The sequence below is a fragment of the Sceloporus occidentalis genome, unplaced genomic scaffold, assembly GCF_023333645.1.
Source record: "Sceloporus occidentalis isolate IW3139 unplaced genomic scaffold, rSceOcc1.0.p SCAF_1, whole genome shotgun sequence".
NCBI classification, from domain to species: domain Eukaryota; kingdom Metazoa; phylum Chordata; class Lepidosauria; order Squamata; family Phrynosomatidae; genus Sceloporus; species Sceloporus occidentalis.
The window spans coordinates 20,643,192-20,661,622 of record NW_028316981.1 but is presented as its reverse complement, the minus strand read 5'-3'; the positions used below and the strand labels follow the sequence as shown (position 1 = coordinate 20,661,622).

Sequence of the window (18,431 nt, the reverse complement as noted above, 5' to 3'; positions counted from 1 at the left end):
AGGTATGTTAATTGTTGCAATTTCCTTCTACTATGTTTCAAACTTGATTTCATTTTTTGCAGTTGCAACTGATCTGAGAGAACCAGTGTAGAGTGATCCGTGCGAGTTCAAATGTCCAAATGCCCAAGGCAACAAGACAATGCAAATGGCAAAGAGGCCTAGATTCTGTTCCTTGACCTGCTCTTGCCAAAGGGCTGCTACCACTTGCCATACTGAGGCTTGCTGCCAAACCAATCTACTATTCTACAGCTATGGTTCATTTTTCCACAGAGGCCACCCCTACATGACTTTCAGTTCCTCACCTCCCGATTATTTCACCTTAACAAAGCTTCCATATTCCTGTTTATTCTTCACTTCTAAGTGCCAAAATTCTCTGAAATGATGCAAATAATTATTTCTGTTCTACTACTGGCTGCCCATGCTAGAGATTCAGTGTGGCAGGTATTCAGACCTTTCAGTTTCTAGACCACATCCTTTGTTCAGCATAAATAGTGTTTCAAGTGATCACATTACTCAAGTATGGACTATTTTTCTCATTTTGGGGAAATCAAACCTTTAGCTGAGCAAGTAAAAGCGAAACAGTAATGTAAAAGCCTTAAACTTCTTCTTGTGCTGAAGAAAAGAGAATGATTTTACATTGAGTGTCCGTTGAAATTGGCATTGTTCTGAAGAACAATTGTGCAACCATCAATCAGAATGATTGGTGTGATATTCTCCTGGATCCTTTTAGGTGAGTAGAAAGCAGAAGATTATATTTTGGAAGTTCCTTCTTGGGAATCAGTGTTGGTGGACAAATATGTAGGAAAAGACTATTTCATATAAGGATTTTATAGATGGATTAGTGAGTTATTTTATGTTCTATGAAGAGCTGAAGGCCATGACAAGGAGTTAGTGTCTCAATTCTCCTTCATGGTAGTCAAAATAGTGACTGTATTTGTTGTTATTGTTGTTGTGTGCCTTCAAGTCATTTCTAACTTATGGCAACCATAAGGAGAACCTATCATGGGGTTTTCTTGGCAAGATTTCTCTAGAGGAGGCTTGCCATTTGAGGCTGAGAGCATGTGAGTTGCCTAAGGTCACCCAGTGGGTTTTATGGCTGAGCTGGTAATTGAATGCTGGTCTCCTGAGTCCTGGGTCCAATGCTCAAACCACTATACCACAGCAATCATGAATATGAAACAGTTACCTTTCCATAACTGTTTTGTGTTCACTGCCACTATTTAGTCACAATTTTGACACTATTGCCATGATGATAACTACCTTCCAAACCTACTTTGCTGGGCATCAGCTACATAGGGGGAAGGAAATTCATTCTGCCAGTGACTGGAGCACGGGAGAATGATGTTCCCATCAGGTCTGGGGCTAGGAGGTTAGGGCCAGGAGAGTTAAATATAATTATAGACAGTAGCTGATACAGGATTCTGGCCATTATGAATAGAAATAATATATATAAAAACAAATATATTATATATTGTTAACTAATGTGCTCATTAGAGAGAAAAAATGCCTCTTTAAAATAATTTGATAATTAACAGAATGAAGAGAAGTTTCCCTTGCTGGATTTACTAAATAAGTATTGGTTACATTAGAAATGTATCCAACTCTTGAGTGTATTAGGGCATTCTACCAATTCAGATGTTTTGTTTTTGTCTATTTCTTTCAGATATGTCAGCAGCAATGGCCATTTCCACAACCCACCATTCAGTCATTGCTGCTGTTCATCAAACAGCTCTGCTTCCCTGCTCCTTTCAGCCTCCAAATCCTTTCTGGGACTTCATTAGCATCAAATGGGAAATTATCACCCTTAGAAGGAATATCCCAATCCTTGTGTCCATGATGGACAATTGCAGTCAACATGGAATCTCTGATCAGTGGTGGGAAAGAGAATGTAATGTTGACACAGAGGTGGCTGATGCATATCAGCACCGGGCAGATATTCTTAGGAATGGTACCCTAATGATTCACCCTGTGAGAGTAAAGGATGCTGGGATGTACCAAGCAACCATACGAACCTTGGGTGCAAAACACCATACAACTGTAAATCTTACAGTAACTGGAGGTAAGGAACAGAAGGGAGTGATATGAATGCTCAGCTACCATATATTTCAAATATTGCTTTCTGATGTGAACTCTTGGACCAGGTGCTAATAGGTGATTTCAGTACAAGTATTAGAAGAAGGAGTTTCTTCCTTCACCACCATGTACCCTGTCGAGTGTCCCGAAAACCTGCTCTAGATGGCTGGGAAACCAACTTGGAGTTCTCATTTTTCAATGTTTGGGCAGTAGAGGTGCTGAGTGGGAGGAAAAGAAGTTTCCATTGCACTAAAAGTTGAGTGTTAGTTTGATATTGTATTGAACCTAGAAGAACTGTAGAAGTCAGGCACTAGTATGATGTTGAACTATGTCCATTTGTTGTTGTGCACCTTCAAGTCATTTCCAACTTGTGGCAATTCCATAGGTTTTCTTGACATGATTTCTTCACAGGAAGTTTGCTACTGCATTCCTTCTTAGGAGTTTATCACATGAAGGCTAAGTGCCCAATTTAAATCCTGGAAAAATCCCGCAAAAGCGGGATCGTTTTCATACACATTGAAGGCATTGAGCATTAATTTGACATTAATCCCCACAGAAAGTGGACAAAATCCCCCCCTTTTACTTTTGGGAAAGTTCCAAAAGTAAAAAATAGCTGATTTTGTCCACTTTCTGTGTGATTTAATGTCAGATTGATACTCAGTGCCCCTGACATGATCTGAAAATGATCCCTCTTTTGTGGGATTTGTCCACTTTCTGTGCAGGATGCCCCCTGATATCATCTTAAAAAGAGCTTGCTTTTGCAGGATTTTACCAATTTAAATCCCGTTTCTGCATGGGATAAACTCCGTGAGATAGACTTTAGACTTTGACTTGCCCAAGGCCATCCAGTGGGTTTTCTTGTCTGAGCAGAAATTTGAGCCCTGGCCTCTCAGACCTAGTCCAACATTCAAACCATTATGCTACACTGGCCCAATACCCATTTACTTGGTAGCAACTAGCAAATGCCAGTGAATGCATTAAAACTTCCCTTTGAGTGCAGATACATAAGACTCGTCTGGGAATTCACTGATCATTTTTTTCTACCAGATGTGGGTCAATGAAACCCATCTTGTGGATATGGAGGTTGGACTGTACAATTTAGGAAGAAGGAAGGAGCATGCCCCACTTTGTCACCTTCCTTTGTAAAAGAAAAAAGGGAGGGTGGATTGAAAAAAACAAATCCCAATTTTTATCCAGAATGCTAATATCCTGTTGGGAAGAAAAGCATAATTGTCTGCTTATTATATATATCATCCTTTCCTCCATCTCTCTCAGCCCAATTTAACAGATAACAGGAAGGACAATACAATAGACAAAGGTAAGAGGAAGGAGGACTGAAGGGGGAAGAAGAGGTAGATTTTGAGAAAGAGAATTAGCTATTCAAGACAAAGGCAGAAGATAAGGCTGTCTTTGCACAGAAAGGTGTGGAACCTACATAGCTGAAGTGTCAACACTATGGGGGTGTGGATGACATCAGGTGACATCCCAGGGTGTGTGTGTCACCTGTTGGAGTGGTACACCTGAGGGGACTTGCATAGCTACTGGACAAGCTTCCCACTTGCACAGAAGCCGCACTGGGCCCTTCAAAGGCTGCAGCACTGCCTCACCTCAGGATGTGGGGGGGGGGGGGAGACGGCGGTGATGTCTTCAAGATCTAGTGCAGCAAAAGTCACAACAGATCCTGGATGCCTTTGGTGGGGGCTGTAGTGGTCTGGGTGGATGGTGGGGAGGGCAAAACAATTTGCTCCCCCTCAGACCCATTGATATCAACCTGAGGGATGCCACTGGGAGGTTGTGGTGACTGTAGCTCCCTTCATTCCTCACCACTGATTATGCTGTCTAGGACAGATAGTAGTTGCTGTCCGATGGTGTATAAAAGACTACAAATTGCCTCCTCCCATACTTTTCTGGGAGCACAGAATGGACAAAAAGAATATACATCATTCTTCATTTACTTTTTTGGCCTGCAAGTCCAGCAATCTCTCAGCCAGCATGGCCAGTGGAAGTAACTTTTCTAAGATCCGGTCAAAATATATTTATATCTTTTTGGAGTCTTTTCCAACATGTGCATGGATGGCATGGCATTGTGGCACCACAATGACGTACACAAATTATTCATTATAACATATACAGGGAATGTGTGGAAGGGACTTTAGACATATTTTTTTAACTGAGTTTTCACCTCAACAGTCTATATTTGAGGATGATCCCTGGAAACATAACAACAACAATAACAAAACCTCAACCCAAGAACAACATTCAAAGCAGTAAAATCACACTACAACCAAGTGATTAAAAACAGTACTGAAGAGTTGAAATGAACAGTCATAAATCACTCATAAATGAACACTCTAGAGCATATGTAGAATCACAATGCTGCAGTAGCTCTGAAGTCCCAGTCATTTAGCCCCATAGTACAGTGGGTCTGCTGGAATTTGGTTCCAGGACCCTCCACGGATACTAAAATCTGTGAGTGTTCAAGTTCCATTAAATACAATGGCATAATAAAATGATGTCCTTTACATAAAATGGTAAAATCAAGGCTTGCTTTTTGGAATTTATATATTTAAAAAATATTTTCTAGCTGTGGATGGTTGAAAGAAAAACAAAAACAAAAAAGAAATGGGGTGCAACAAAAATTTGTGGTATGGAGTCTCAGTTTTGGGGTTCTGGGAAGATCTTCATCCACAAGTCTACTTTCTGTTCCCCCTTCCACAGAAAGTAGATAATACTTTCTTTTTACATGCAGGTGCAGCAGCCTTGAGAAAACTCAGCTCTGAGAATGTGATTCGAATGGTTTTGGCATGTCTTACCTTGTGCTTTCTTGGGCTGGTGGTTGCAGAGGTAAGTGCTGTATTGCAGAAGGGATTAGTTCTTCACTAAATTAGTTCTTGAAGGAAGCAACAAGTTATTTTAGCAATTTTCTTTCTTTTGCAAGAAAGTCATCAAAAGCTGTGCATCTTTCAAAGACTATTTGTAGTTTGGGAGTTATTCTGTGCAGAATTCACATGTGACATGAATTTTGAAGAAATATTTGCTGAAATATTTTCTGTCCAGAGATATTTGGCAGAAAACCTGCCAAGAAAATCCCTTAGTAGGTTCACCTCACAAAACTACAGTACTCAGTAAAATAGTTGATTTTTTTTTTTTTAGAGTTTGTGCTAGCTGAACTTCTCAAAGTCAGAATGCAATATGCTGTGATGCTGAAGCAGTAGCTTGTTGGAGTGCTTTGGGAACAGCAGGAAAATTAGTCAGTCCCACATATATGACCTTTCAAAGCATGAGGTGATTATAAGATTGTATTCTTGGCCCCTGTCCTGCGTGCTACTCACATTCTGCAGAAGCCACAGCTTGGTTAGCCATGTGAAGGGGAAGTATGTCAAAGATATGTATACATACAGAACACCTTCACTTGAGTAGCAAAGTAAACACTATTAGTAGTATTATTGATATGTCTTGAAAACTCTGCAGGTAGAGGTGAGCCAATGCAACTGACAGTGTTCTCTGTTTGTATCCTAGCATTTTTATTGTTTGGTTGGTAGCAGCAGCATCCAAGGAAAAAAGACTGAGGGCCTCCGTAGGAGATTCCCTCTTGACTCAAGTTGACCAGTCAACAATGGTCCGTCTCCTCCTTTTGCAGAATGAGAAGAACAGCAGCACACAAACTGGAAGTAGGGTAATGCCCATGATGCATTTGGCTGACTTTTCTTCATCAAACCACAGTGGACTGTTGCATAACTGAGTGCAGTTACAGTGATATAGAAGTGAATCTGGGATTTCTTGGGTATCTCAACTTGAAAAACTTTACGAATGTGGATATAATGTTGATCTCACTCATACTGGATATACATTTATTGATATTTATGGTAAACCTATTACAGGGTTATCTTGGCAAGAAAAGCAAAAGCATGCACACACACACACACACACACAAAAACACACACATAAGTTCCAGGTTCTTCTAAGAACTTTCCCCTATTAAACATCTGCTCACATTCCTTTTGCAGCAAAACATGGCATGGACTTCTGTAAACATGTTTTCTTCTGCTGCGCACCTGGTATGCATACAGGTGCAAAGAGAACATACAACTTTGAGGTGGTGATTATTTCCCCCCTGTAATTATTGCAATTGTTGTGATTGATCTGTGTTTTCCTTGTACCAAAGTCCCACAGCATTTCCCACTCCGGATGTCACATTTGAGATCAATTATAATTTCTTGCATCATACTGGGAAAGAGAACTGTTATACTGTATTTGAGATACTTAGGATTGAAGCTTGAATTTATATCAATGGTAGTGTGGCCTGAACACTCAGCTGAACCCAGTAAGAAGCTTCCAAAGGAGCTGGACTTCTTAGGTTGCAAACCTCTCCTCAAACAAGATGAATATAATACGCTTAACTGAAATTAGGTGTCTGTGGATTGTTTGTGCTCCTCTCCCCTTATGATCTTGCTACTATTATTAATTAATTTGCCCTTGGGCATAATGAGGAAAGAAAATCTAGATTTGTCAGATTTAAAAATGTATCCACCATATAATTATTACAGACTAGGAGATTATCTCATTGGTGGGGTTATACCTATAAGGACAACTGTGTATCCAGCACATGTATTCATATCTGACCCTACTCATGACTTCACACCGTAAGTGTCTACTGATATTAGCTTCTTCTTCTTCTTAGTCTTTTTGATCTGGATGCATCCTTCCAGGCTAAATTATTAATGACTTCTCAGACAGCAGGAGACTTTTGAGCTCTAATGTTTGGGGTGGGGGAGATGTTTTGCAATGTAATAGGGAAAGCACTGGTTACACTTGGAGATTTTAATGCTGTCACAAATACATCTCTTATTATATAGATTCAATTTGATCTGCAAGTTTTGAAGCTGGGAGAAAGCCAGACTCAAATTGTAGTAGATAAAGAACCCTCAGTTACATTACATCTGTCATCTTCATCATTAATGGATAAACTAATTCATGGAAATGCAGGAGGAGGATTTAATGCTACTCTCCCCCCTTTTCCTGGGACTCCAAAATCAAAATGGAAACTAATAAAAGTTTGCTTTACTAAAAACATAAAAATTAACATTATAAATTAACTATCAAATAGAATTTGAAGCAATTTAAAAGCTTGTCCATCAGTTCAATATGTCCATCAATTCAACACCTACTAATCATATAATTTTAGAGTTGGTAGGGACTGCAAGGGTCATCCCCTTGCCATGCAGGAATGCACAGCTAAAGCACTTCTGAAAGATGTCCGTCCTGTTGAAAGATATCTAAAGATGGAGGGTCCACCACCCTCTGAGGCAGTCTATTCTATTCTTACAGTGAAAAAGTGCTTCCTAATGTTTAGATATAATTTCTTTTCTTGTAATTTCACTCATGAAAGTGAAAAAAAATGTATACTGGTAATAAAGCAGAAATTCAGGGGCTTTGGCCTCTTTTTTTCTTGGGGCGTCTGAGAGAGATTTTTGAACACAGGAAACTCAACCGTATTCAAATCATAAGAAAAACTCAGAAAGATCTGACCAAGGGCTGATTTAGGCCTTTGTAATACAATGGCCAACTATATACCTACAGGAAAATTGATTTTTCAGGATATCTCTTACATTCTGAATGGACATGAACATAAATGGCTATAGTGTGTTCTTCAAGCACCATCCCATCACAGATATACATCTCACTTTAGTTAAAAGAGGACTAGAGTAGAAGTGGAACTCATACAGCCTACCAGATGCTGTCAGACTAGAAATCCAAGCATTCCTCACCCTTGGCTATGCTAATCAATGCTGCTGGATTTGGAGTCCTATAATATCTGGAAGTCTTCATAAACCCTGCCCCTGGACTAGAGCATAGTGTTTTGGTTGGATAAACCTCTATTTAATTTTCATTGCAGCTTATTGGAGAGGAACTATCAGCATGTCCTGGCCATATTGACAGCTGTTAATGAGATCAATCAAAATCCACTGCTCTTACCCAACCTTACTCTTGGCTACAACATCTATGAAAATTATTTTAGCTTAAGAATAGTCTATGAAGCCACAATAGACCTGCTGTCTACTGGGCACTGGATGATCCCTAATTTCAGGTGTGGAAGGCAAGAAAAACTCCTGGCTGTTATCCAAGGAGGGGACTTTGAAACCTTTTTTCAGATGTCAACCATCTTAGAACTCTACAAAGTCCCTCAGGTAAGGACAGCACTGGCACTTGAGTATATCTCAGTCCAAACTCTTAGCTGCTAGAATTGTAGTCTTCTCAGAAATGTGAAACCGGAATATGCTTGGGATGCTGTAGTAAAATCTGTTTCTTAATTTGGGATTTTTCTGTTATCTGCTTCAAGAGAGCTATGATCAATATGTACTTTGTAAAGTCACAAAATTTGCCTTTTGTTAGCAATACTAGCAAGATTAAGGAGAGCCACTGTGGCATAATGGTTTGCACATGACTCTGGAGACCAAAATATGAATCCCCACCCAGCCACGGAAACCAATTGGGTGACCTTAGGCACATCACACTCTCTCAGTCTCATAGGGAAGGCAAAGGCAAACCCTCTCTGATAAAAATTTTGCCAAGAAAACCCTGTGAAAGGTTTGACATAAGTTGGAAACAACTTTAAGGCACACAACAACAACAAAAAGATAAAACCCATATAAAAGAATCAAAACAATTTTTCTGTTGCATCTTTTTTCTCAAGGACCACGAAGTAATGAATGAAAAGTTTGGGAGGGGGATTGGACATGGGTGTCCCCAGGATAAAAAATTACATTTTAGAGCAACATCCCTTTAAAAAAAACTTCTTTCTATCATCATCATCATCATCATCATCATCATCATCATCATCATATTTCTGGGGAAATACCTTGCACCATTCCTCCCCTTGGCCCAGTATAGAAGAAATGACAAATATGAGGGAAAATGTGGAGAAAGGATTCCAATGAAGTAGTAATAATTATTAATAATTATTAATGATATCTACTAAATGTATTACAGCAGAATGAAAAATTGTTGTTGTTGTTGTTTATTTATATAGCTCCATAAATCTACATGGTGCTTTACAGATATCATAAAATCAACACATAATCTGCCAATGGTGTACAATCTAAAAAGTCATGACAAAAATAATATACCATGATTAGACTAACTATCCCATTAAAATACAAGAATAACTAATAAACTAAAAGACAAAAAAAAAATCTCAGTACAGAACAGAAAACTTAAAACACACATACACACAGAGAGACAAAAAACAAACAAACCAGTGCCACAGCACATTGTTATATCTCAGTTGCTCAAATCCAGTCTACAAAAGTTGCATATGATCCAAGGTCTTTCCAATTATGGAAATTTTAATATGATTTGTATGGCAAATGTACTCTTTTTAAAAACTTCTTAAGCATTTACAAAAATTCTGAGAACTGCCTGTTCATTACCTTCTTGTGCAGTAGCTTTTGCTCCTAACTAATATATTTTGATTTATTGTTCCAGTTAAAAAGCAATAAATATACAGTATATTTAAATTTTAGAAATATATCAAAGGGTGAAACTTTTGGTCTTACTTTATAACATGCTTTTCCTATGCACTCCTATACATGTGTGCTCAGAATTAAACCCTAATAAATTTAATATGACATACACCCACAACAAGTGTGTAGGAGATTGATGTTCATGGTTTTGGGAGAAAATCCCAATGAATTCAACGATTGTTAGTTCTTCTGAGTAAGTGTGAACAGGAATGCACTCTTAGACAAAAACCATTTAAGCTAGTAGTGTCTGAGAATTATTTACAACACTAAATATTGATTCCTTTTCTCACCAGCTCACTTATGGCTTTATCAATCATATTCTGAGTAGAAAATCTCATTCTTTCCCCTCCTATTGGATGAGGCCTAAAGAAAGGCCACAGTTCATGGGGATTGTAAAGTTGCTCCTGTATTTCAGGTGGACCTGGGTCAGTCTTGTTGCTCCAAGAAATGATGGTGGAGATCAATTTCTGAGAACCCTGGAGGCAATGTTTGCTGAGAGTGGGATTTGTGTAGCTTTCATATGCAGATTTCCACAAATATATTCTGATGGCATTCATGTTTCAGAACAAGAATTATTTGATTTCCTGGCACACCTTAGACAAAGGAAATCCAATGTGTTCATTTATTATGGTGATTCTGACTCGATGCTTCTGCTGCCTTTTGTGCTAGTCAAAAATGAAGAAGAGGTGTATGCCCCTCCAGGAAAAGTTTGGATCTCCACAGCTTTATGGGGCTTCACCTTAAGCACTTCTTTTTCATACTGGGATATTAAATTCTTCCATGGTGCATTGTCTTTCATCATCCAAACAGACAGGAAGTCAAAATTTCAAGATCTTTTCTTGATTCAAAGTGATGATTCCCTTGATCATGCTTGGTCAGAAACACTTGAGTGCTATGATCCTGACCACAGATTATCACAGAAGACCTGGAAAAGATGCAAAGTGAAGGAAAACTTGGAAAGCCGTCCTTCAGCTTTGCTGGAAAAAGGCATGTCTCCTGAGAGCTACAATATTTACAATGCTGTCTATGTTGTGGCACATGCCTTCCATACCATGATCACAGCCTTATCTAGCCACAGGATGAAAGCAGAAGATGGACTGGACCTTACAGATATAACACAGTTATGGCAGGTAAGAAAAAGAATCATTCTAGCTGCACTGCAGAGGGAGGGAGGGAATATCAACCTGTATGTGTATGTCCCTAACATGATGCCAGCCATTGTTTTACATGCAGAAGACTCCAAGCTGAATCCTTGGTCTGTCCAGCTAAAACAATCCAAATAAATGAATAAAGGGATCTTTGTTTTGCTCTCTGAGACTCCAGACAGAAATTTGGCTGTCTCAAAAAATATATGATTTTTTTTTTTTAAATGTTTCTTAACTGTTCAGAAACCCTGATGAGAAAGATTCTGGACTAATGGGAATTGTCACATTTTAAGATTTATTCCATGAAAAAATCATATGTAGTTGTTTAGCACAGAAAACAGAATTTCCCGGACATGAAAAAGCCTTTTCTGCATGGAAAATAATATTTCTGTGCAGTAATGCTATTCTCCATGGAGAAAAATGATGTTTCCTATGCAAAGAATGCTTAGTTGGGGACTTATTCTCTATGCTAAAAAATATTATTTTCTGTGCAGAAACTGTTGTTTTTAGTGCAAAACTGCCACATGTGATTTTAAAAATTATTTTATTATTGTTATTATTTAGAATAGGTCTTGAGCTGTGAATAGTCTTTGAAAACATCCTACAGAATCCTGGGATTTGTAGTTTTGTGAGGCACCAGCATGCTCTGTCAGAGATGACTAAAGTCTAACACTTGAGCTACTGTTCAACACTGCTTCTGAACATTACTACTTCACTTACTTCAGAACAGGGCAGATTTACTACTGTGTTTGGAAAGGCAGAAGCAATGCTTCTAAGGGCCCAAACAGATGGGTGAAATGCACACACACACACCCATGTGCGCATCTGGGCATTTTTAGAGCACAGCATCTATATGCCACACACTCTGATGATGCCTGAAGCTGGCCTGAAACCACCCAGCTGCCCAGACATTGGCAGCTTCAAGACGCTCTGAAAGCTGGGTGGTGGGGCTGCTAAAGACGGCTTTTTCCTAGCCCAAAATGGAGTGGATCTGTTCTGCTCCTTTTTGAGGTGGCTTCAACATGGATTGGGGCTGTGGTGTGTGGTTGCCATGGCCCCAATCTTTCTTGGGAAGGGGCAGCTTCAAGCCACCCCTTCCTGCTTGTCTATTTTGCCCTTAAGTCATCTGTCCCTTTTGTAAACACAGATGTTTCCCCTTCTTTCCAGCTTCACCCTTTTCTGAGAAATGTCCGCTTTAACAGTACAACCTTGGAAGAGGTGTCTTTTGATGAGGATGGGGAATTGGTGGCCAACTATGAGATTGTGAATTTAGTCACATTTCCTAATGAATCTGCCAGAAGGGTAAAAGTTGGGAAGCTAGAGAGCCAGGTTTCTTCATTTGTAGAGATAACTATTCATGAAGAGACCATTGTGTGGCCCAAGTGGTTTAAACAGGTGGGAAATGTGTTCGTATTCTACAAGCTAGTGTAATGTACAGAGTAGTTGTTAAAGTAAAATATAGGCCTGGAAGCCATCTGTTAAAATTAATGGTATATTCATTAATTGTGTCCAACCACTGTATCTTAGCCTTTCAACCCCTCATTTGCAACACGGGATAACATTGCTGGAGTGCAACCAGATATTTCTGAGAGCATGTACGAGAAGTACTGTGTAGCACCTTAGAGACCAGAACAATCTGGTTCTGGCCACTAACTTATTGAAGCATGTGCCACAATAAATTTTAGCCTTTAAGTTGCAACAACAAATATAGAGAAATCCCATCTCCACCACAATGTTTTACAGTTATCTACAGACCTACCCAGCCTGGCCAGGGCCTGTGCAAGTTGTAGCACAAAACAGATCTAAGGCTCTTAGTTACAACTATATCCTTTCGTAACTTTTCCCTGAACTCTCACACAATTTTCTCCCTGTCAGTTATTCTAGAAGACCAAGACCAAGGCTAGAAAACCTAGAAAACATCCAGGTTGCTAGATTCTGTTTTTCACCATGCCCAGTTCTTCATCAACATCTGAAAGGCCAATGATACCTCATTTCCAGAACCATGTGCCTGTCATCACAGAATCGTAGAATCATAGAGCTGGAAGAGACCTCAAGGGCCATCCAGTCCAACCTTTTGCTATGCAGGAACACACAATCAAAGCAATCCCAACAGATGTTCACCCAGCCTCTGTTTAAAAACCTCAAAAGAAGGAGATTCTACCACATTCCCATGCAGTGTATTCCACTCTTACCATTCCACTCTTACCATACTTTCAAGGGGTCTTCTATGGTTGAAAAATCTTACCATCCGGAAGTTCTTCCTAATGTTTAGGCAGGATCTCTTTTCCTGTCGTTTGAATCTGTTGCTCCATATTATATTCTTTGGAGCGGCAGAAAACAAGCGTGCTCCGTCTTCAATATGACACCCTTTCAAATATTTAAATGTAACTATCTTGTTATCTCTTAACCTTTTCTTCCCCAGGATAAACATACCCAGCTCCCTATGTTTACCCTAGAGAAGAGATGGTTAAGAGTATAGTTAATTTGCTCAAATTCCATTTCAGTGGACGAAAAGGAAAAGTCTTCAACACTTCTTTTCTTCACACTTTATAGACAAGGCCCTGTTCTGTCTGTACACCAAGCTGCCAACCAGGATACAGGAAGATAGTTCCAGAAGGTCAGCCAGTTTGCTGCTATGATTGTGCTCCATGCATGGAGGGGACCATTTCTACCCGCACAGGTAGGTGTTTCTAAAGAAACAGCAGGCAAAGAGGCAGGTGGGTGGATATGATGACAGTAGAGTGTTTACTGTGCTCTAAATATTTGTCTGAACTTCTGCATGCCAAATAGTTCAGTACCTTGGATAGCACATATAACCTTCAAACTAATGTTAAAGTTGATCCTCTGCTCCAAAGATTTCAGAGCCACCAGCTTTCTCTTCACCAAGGATATAAAGACCAGATACAGTTTAAAAAATAACTGTGCTGGGGTCTGAGAACGCAGTTTTGCACAAAGCATAGTCTTCTTTGCAAAATTCTATTCCAAAATTTTTAGATGGAGATTTTTCACTGAGAGCCAATGTGGTGCAATGGTCTGAATGATGGACTAGGACACTGGCAGACTAAGGTTTGAATCCTTGCTCAGCCATGGAAACCCAGTTGGGGTAACCTTGGGCTAGTCACATCCTCCCAGCCTCAGAAGAAGGCAAGGGCAACCTCTCCTGAACAAATTCTTCCAAGAAAATATTGTGATAGGTTAGTCTTAAGGTTGCCATAAGTCAGAAATGACTTGAAGGTGTACAACAACAATAACAAGCTTTTTATCACATATTTGAAATATAATATTTAGTTCTTCTGAATCCACATTAGGAGGCCTATTGGAGCTGCCTTGCCTTTCTCTCCCTCAAGATGGTGGATAGATGTTGAGAAACTGGAGCGTTTCCAAAGAGGGAGACTAAAATGGTGAAGGGTCTGGAAACCATGCCCTATGAGGAACGACTTAGGGAGCTGGGGATGTTTAGCCTGGAGAAGAGAAGGTTAAGAGGTGATATGATAGCCCTGTTTAAATACTTGAAGGTATGTCATATTGAAGAGGGAGAAAGCTTTTTTTCTGCTGCTCCAGAGAACAGGACCCGGAGCAATGGATGCAAGCTCCAGGAAAATAGATTCCACCTCAACATTAGGAAGAACCTCCTGACAGTAAGAGCTCCCTTGGAGTGTATTTGAGTCTCCTTCCTTAGAGGTCTTTAAACAGAGGCTGGATGGCCATCTGTCGGGGATACTTTGATTGAGAGTTCCTGCATGGTAGGGGGGGTGAGACTGGATGACCATTGAAGTCTCTTCCAACACTATGATTCTATGAAAACCTGTAAATGAATCATTAAAGAGTTGACCAGCACGCACCTATTCCTAATTTCCTGCTCAGATGCACTCCAATCTACAAAACAGATCAAAAACAGGAAGTTGGTTAGTCTGGTGATATTCTTAGAATTTTCTCCAAAACAGCTTTAGTGCTATAGTTTAGTGAAGTGGACTAACTCTCTTTAGCACTTTTTCTTAAATCTCAGTATTTCAGTCAAATAACAGATCCCAAGATTCCATAGGCTGAAGCCATGGCAGCTGAAGTGGTATCAGATTCATAAAACTGTTGATGAGATATACGTCAAGTCTCTAACTTTTGTAGAAGACACAATGAAGCAGAACACAAAGTCACTATTCTCCCCAGTGTTCCTCAATGTGTGTTTAGCCAATCAAGGAAGTCACAGCTGTGATGGCCCTCCCATTTAGAGACATATTGGTTTAGAGATGTAGATTTATATAGTGGCCCATTGATCTCTGCACTACACACACACACCTGGTAAGCAGCCATACTAAAGGACATTGCTGTTGGAGGGCTTGTAGTGACAGCCCTCACTTGTGAATGAAAAAGCATCTCATGTATGCATTATGGGGAAATAGTTCATTTTGTATTTTGTACCTGTATCTTGCATTTTGGCCCAATGGGGATTAGAAAAGGAAAGGCTAAAATGTGTAAGAGAGAGCAGAGGCAGCTGGTAGTTTCATTATCCATGGGGCAATCTCAATCTCAGATCTAAGATGTTAGAACAATTCTGTGGATAGGGTTCAGGACACTGGATAGATCCTGCAAAGTTCAGATTAAATCCTGGAGTGGGGTCACTGCTATGAGAGCTACCAGACTCAAGTATGTGTGAGGAAAAGGGCAAATGGGGAGGGAATAAATATTTCCTTTCAAAGTCACTTTGTCTTTCCAGCTGCAGTCCACCTAGCCCACTGGCTCAAAAGAGTAAGCCAGAATTGAACTCAATTAGTCAGTTCCTTAAAGTGTTTTTGAACACAGGTAACAGTTTTTCTATGTGATGTTGTTGTTGTTGTTGTTGTTGTTGTTGTTGTGTGCCTTCAAGTCATTTCTGATTTATGGGGACCCAATCATCGGGTTTTCTTTGCAAGTTTCTTCAGAGGGGTTTGCCATTGCCATCCTCTGAGGCTGAGAGAACATGACTTGCCCAAGGTCATCCAGTGGGTTTCCATAGTTGAGCCAGGATTCAAACCCTGGTCTCCACAGTCATAGTCCAACACTCAAACCACTACACCATTCTGCCTTATTATGTAATGTCAGTAATCCTTATAACAATCTTAAGCCTGTGTCAAATCAGTGTACAGTTTCCTCATGTGCAGATTAAATGTGAGCATGAGACTGAGCATAAGCAAGTTAGGTAATTTTGGACATCTTCTGTCCCAGGTGAAGCAAGGTACCTTTGCTCATCATTAAGAAATTCACTATGAAAATATGGCACTTCTCTCCCTCCCCCTCCTCATTGTATGTATTCATTTATTTATTGGATTTTTATTCCAGTTCAAATACAACAATTGTAATAAACTTATCATATCCAGAGGATACTGTGTTGTTACCCAAACCTTTGGATTTCTTCCACTAATAGCTTGCACATCTTGGCAAAATGAGTCTATTAACTGTTTTCTCCAAGGAAACTATATCTGACTCTCTGTGACTTGGCTCTTTTGCATATACTCCTGAACCAGGGACATTAGGCATGTCTTTCTTTTTAAAAGAATATTCCAGGTGGGGCCTGACCAGAACAGAATAGAGAGTTTTGCATGAACAGAAGCCAAGATGGAGGGAAAAAAATCAAGAAGGAGGGAAAAGTGTGGGGGAGAGGACAGGAGTGAAACAGTGCTAGGATGAGGGGCCAAAGAGATGTCTAACCCAGAAAAAGCTGGTACAAGCCAAACGAATACTCGGGAAGACACAAAAATAACACTACCAAAGAAAAAGAGTTGGGGAAGAGAAGAGAAGAGTGCTGTGATGGGAGTGTAACTAATAGGTTTTTAACTTGAGCAGAGCTGGTTTCTTTGACTACTTAAAGATATGAAATATTGTTAGAGTTTGCACTGTGGAATATCGGTTGAGTTTTAGCTACTGAATTTCTTTCTTTCTTTCTTTTCCAGATGGAGATCATTGTCATGTATGTTCTGAAGATCAATACTCAAACAAGGACAGAGATCAATGTCTTTACAAAACTATAGTTTTTCTGTCTTACAGAGACCCTCTGGGGATTACATTGGTTTTCTTTTCCTTGTTTTTGTGCCTGGCCACAGGTTTTGTTCTAGGAATCTTCCTGAAATACCGCAACACTCCAATAGTCAAAGCCAACAACCGTAACCTCACCTGCATCCTCCTTGCCTCTCTCCTGCTTGCCTTTCTGTCCTCATTTCTATTCATTGGCCAGCCACAAAAGGTGCTTTGCCTTCTTCGCCAAACTGTCTTTAACATCATCTTTTCAGTTGCCATCTCTTCTATTCTGGCAAAAACAATCACTGTGGTACTGGCATTCATAGCCACAAAACCAGGTAACAGAATACAGAAATGGGTGGGGAAGACATTGGCAAATGTCATTGTCTTTTCTGGCTCCATTATTCAGTTTGGCATCTGCATTATCTGGATTGGCACCTCTCCTCCCTATCCAGAACTTGACATGAATCACCAGATCGGACAGATGATCCTGCAGTGCAATGAAGGGTCTGTCACTATGTTTTATAGTGCCCTTGGCTACATGGGTTTCCTGGCCATCATTTCTTTTATTGTGGCTTTCTTAGCCAGGAAGCTACCTGGAGGGTTCAATGAAGCCAAGTTTATCACCTTCAGCATGCTGGTGTTTTGCAGTGTTTGGGTGTCCTTTGTGCCCACTTACCTGAGCACTAAAGGTAAATACATGGTGGCTGTGCAGATCTTCTCCATCTTGGCTTCCAGCACTGGGTTACTGGGTTGCATTTTTCTTCCCAAATGTTACATCATTGTACTGAAGCCTCATTTAAATACAAAAGAGCAGCTGATCATGAACAGGAAAATAAAATAATTGGCTTTCTATCCATTTTTTGTCTTGTGATATCCTTTGCGATATATATGTTGATGTCATGTAGTAGTAATAGCAACATTTGTGCTGTGGACATGATTCAGAATCATGCTGATGATGATTACTCTGAGTGTTTTGGTGCCCTTTTCAAACATTGTGAGAGGCTCAAATAAGGATGGATAACTTCGTGCTGGCCCTGCTCCTAACATCTTCATTCACACAGGGTCTGATCCCCTTACTTTGTAGCATCTGCAAATATAATGCTACTTATGTTTGAGTGAAGGTAAGCTGAAACCATGACATTCCTGTTAAATGAAGGACATTTGGATATAAGGCTAACATACAGATCAAGTCAGAACAAAATAGTGAAGAATCAGGGCAAAATGTAGCAATATTACTGTAGACTACTGTAATGTGCTGTACATGAGTCTGACCTTGAAGGTGAATCAGAAACTAATTAGTGCAATATGCAGCAAGACTACAGATTGCTGTACCATATAGACAACACATAACACTGGTCTTAAAGAAACTGCACTGGCTGCCAATTCACTTCTGGACTGTTATGTGGGTGACATTCAAAGATCTAGAAACATAGAATCCTAGAGCTTGAAGAGACTCAAGGGTCATGCAGTCCAACTGCCTGCCATGCTGGAATACACAATCAAAGCATTCCCAACAGATGGCCATCCAGCCTCGGTTTAAAAACCTCCAAAGAAGGAGACTCTACCACTCTCTGAGGGAGTCTATTCCACTCTCAAACAGCTCTTATTGTCAGGATGTTCTTCCTAATGTTGAGGTGGAATCTCTTTTCCTGTAGTTTGTACTCATTCCTTTGTCGCTGGAGCAGAAAACAAGCTTGCT

At 39.9% G+C, this 18,431-nt stretch overlaps 1 protein-coding gene and 1 pseudogene across 1 annotated transcript; both read left to right on the top strand.

Moving 5' to 3' along the window:
- The first annotated feature begins 696 nt into the window (after nucleotides 1-696).
- On the top strand, nucleotides 697-5,819 carry LOC149321082 (uncharacterized; annotated as a pseudogene).
- A 697-nt stretch (nucleotides 5,820-6,516) lies between these two features.
- LOC149321081 (vomeronasal type-2 receptor 26-like) lies at nucleotides 6,517-17,573 on the top strand. Its single transcript, XM_089507083.1, has 6 exons — nucleotides 6,517-6,716; nucleotides 7,970-8,261; nucleotides 9,890-10,726; nucleotides 11,909-12,136; nucleotides 13,295-13,421; nucleotides 16,666-17,573. The coding sequence occupies exons 1-6, from the start codon at nucleotides 6,517-6,519 to the stop codon at nucleotides 17,571-17,573; spliced, it is 2,592 nt and encodes an 863-aa protein (XP_089363209.1).
- Nucleotides 17,574-18,431: the final 858 nt, after the last annotated feature.

Coding starts and splice junctions, on each gene's coding strand:
- LOC149321081 (XM_089507083.1), top strand. CDS start 6,517: ATGATCTTGCTACTATTATTAATTAATTTGCCCTTGGGCATAATGAGG. Junction 10,727..11,908: donor ATATAACACAGTTATGGCAG/GTAAGAAAAAGA, acceptor CCTTCTTTCCAG/CTTCACCCTTTTCTGAGAAA. Junction 13,422..16,665: donor GACCATTTCTACCCGCACAG/GTAGGTGTTTCT, acceptor TTTCTTTTCCAG/ATGGAGATCATTGTCATGTA.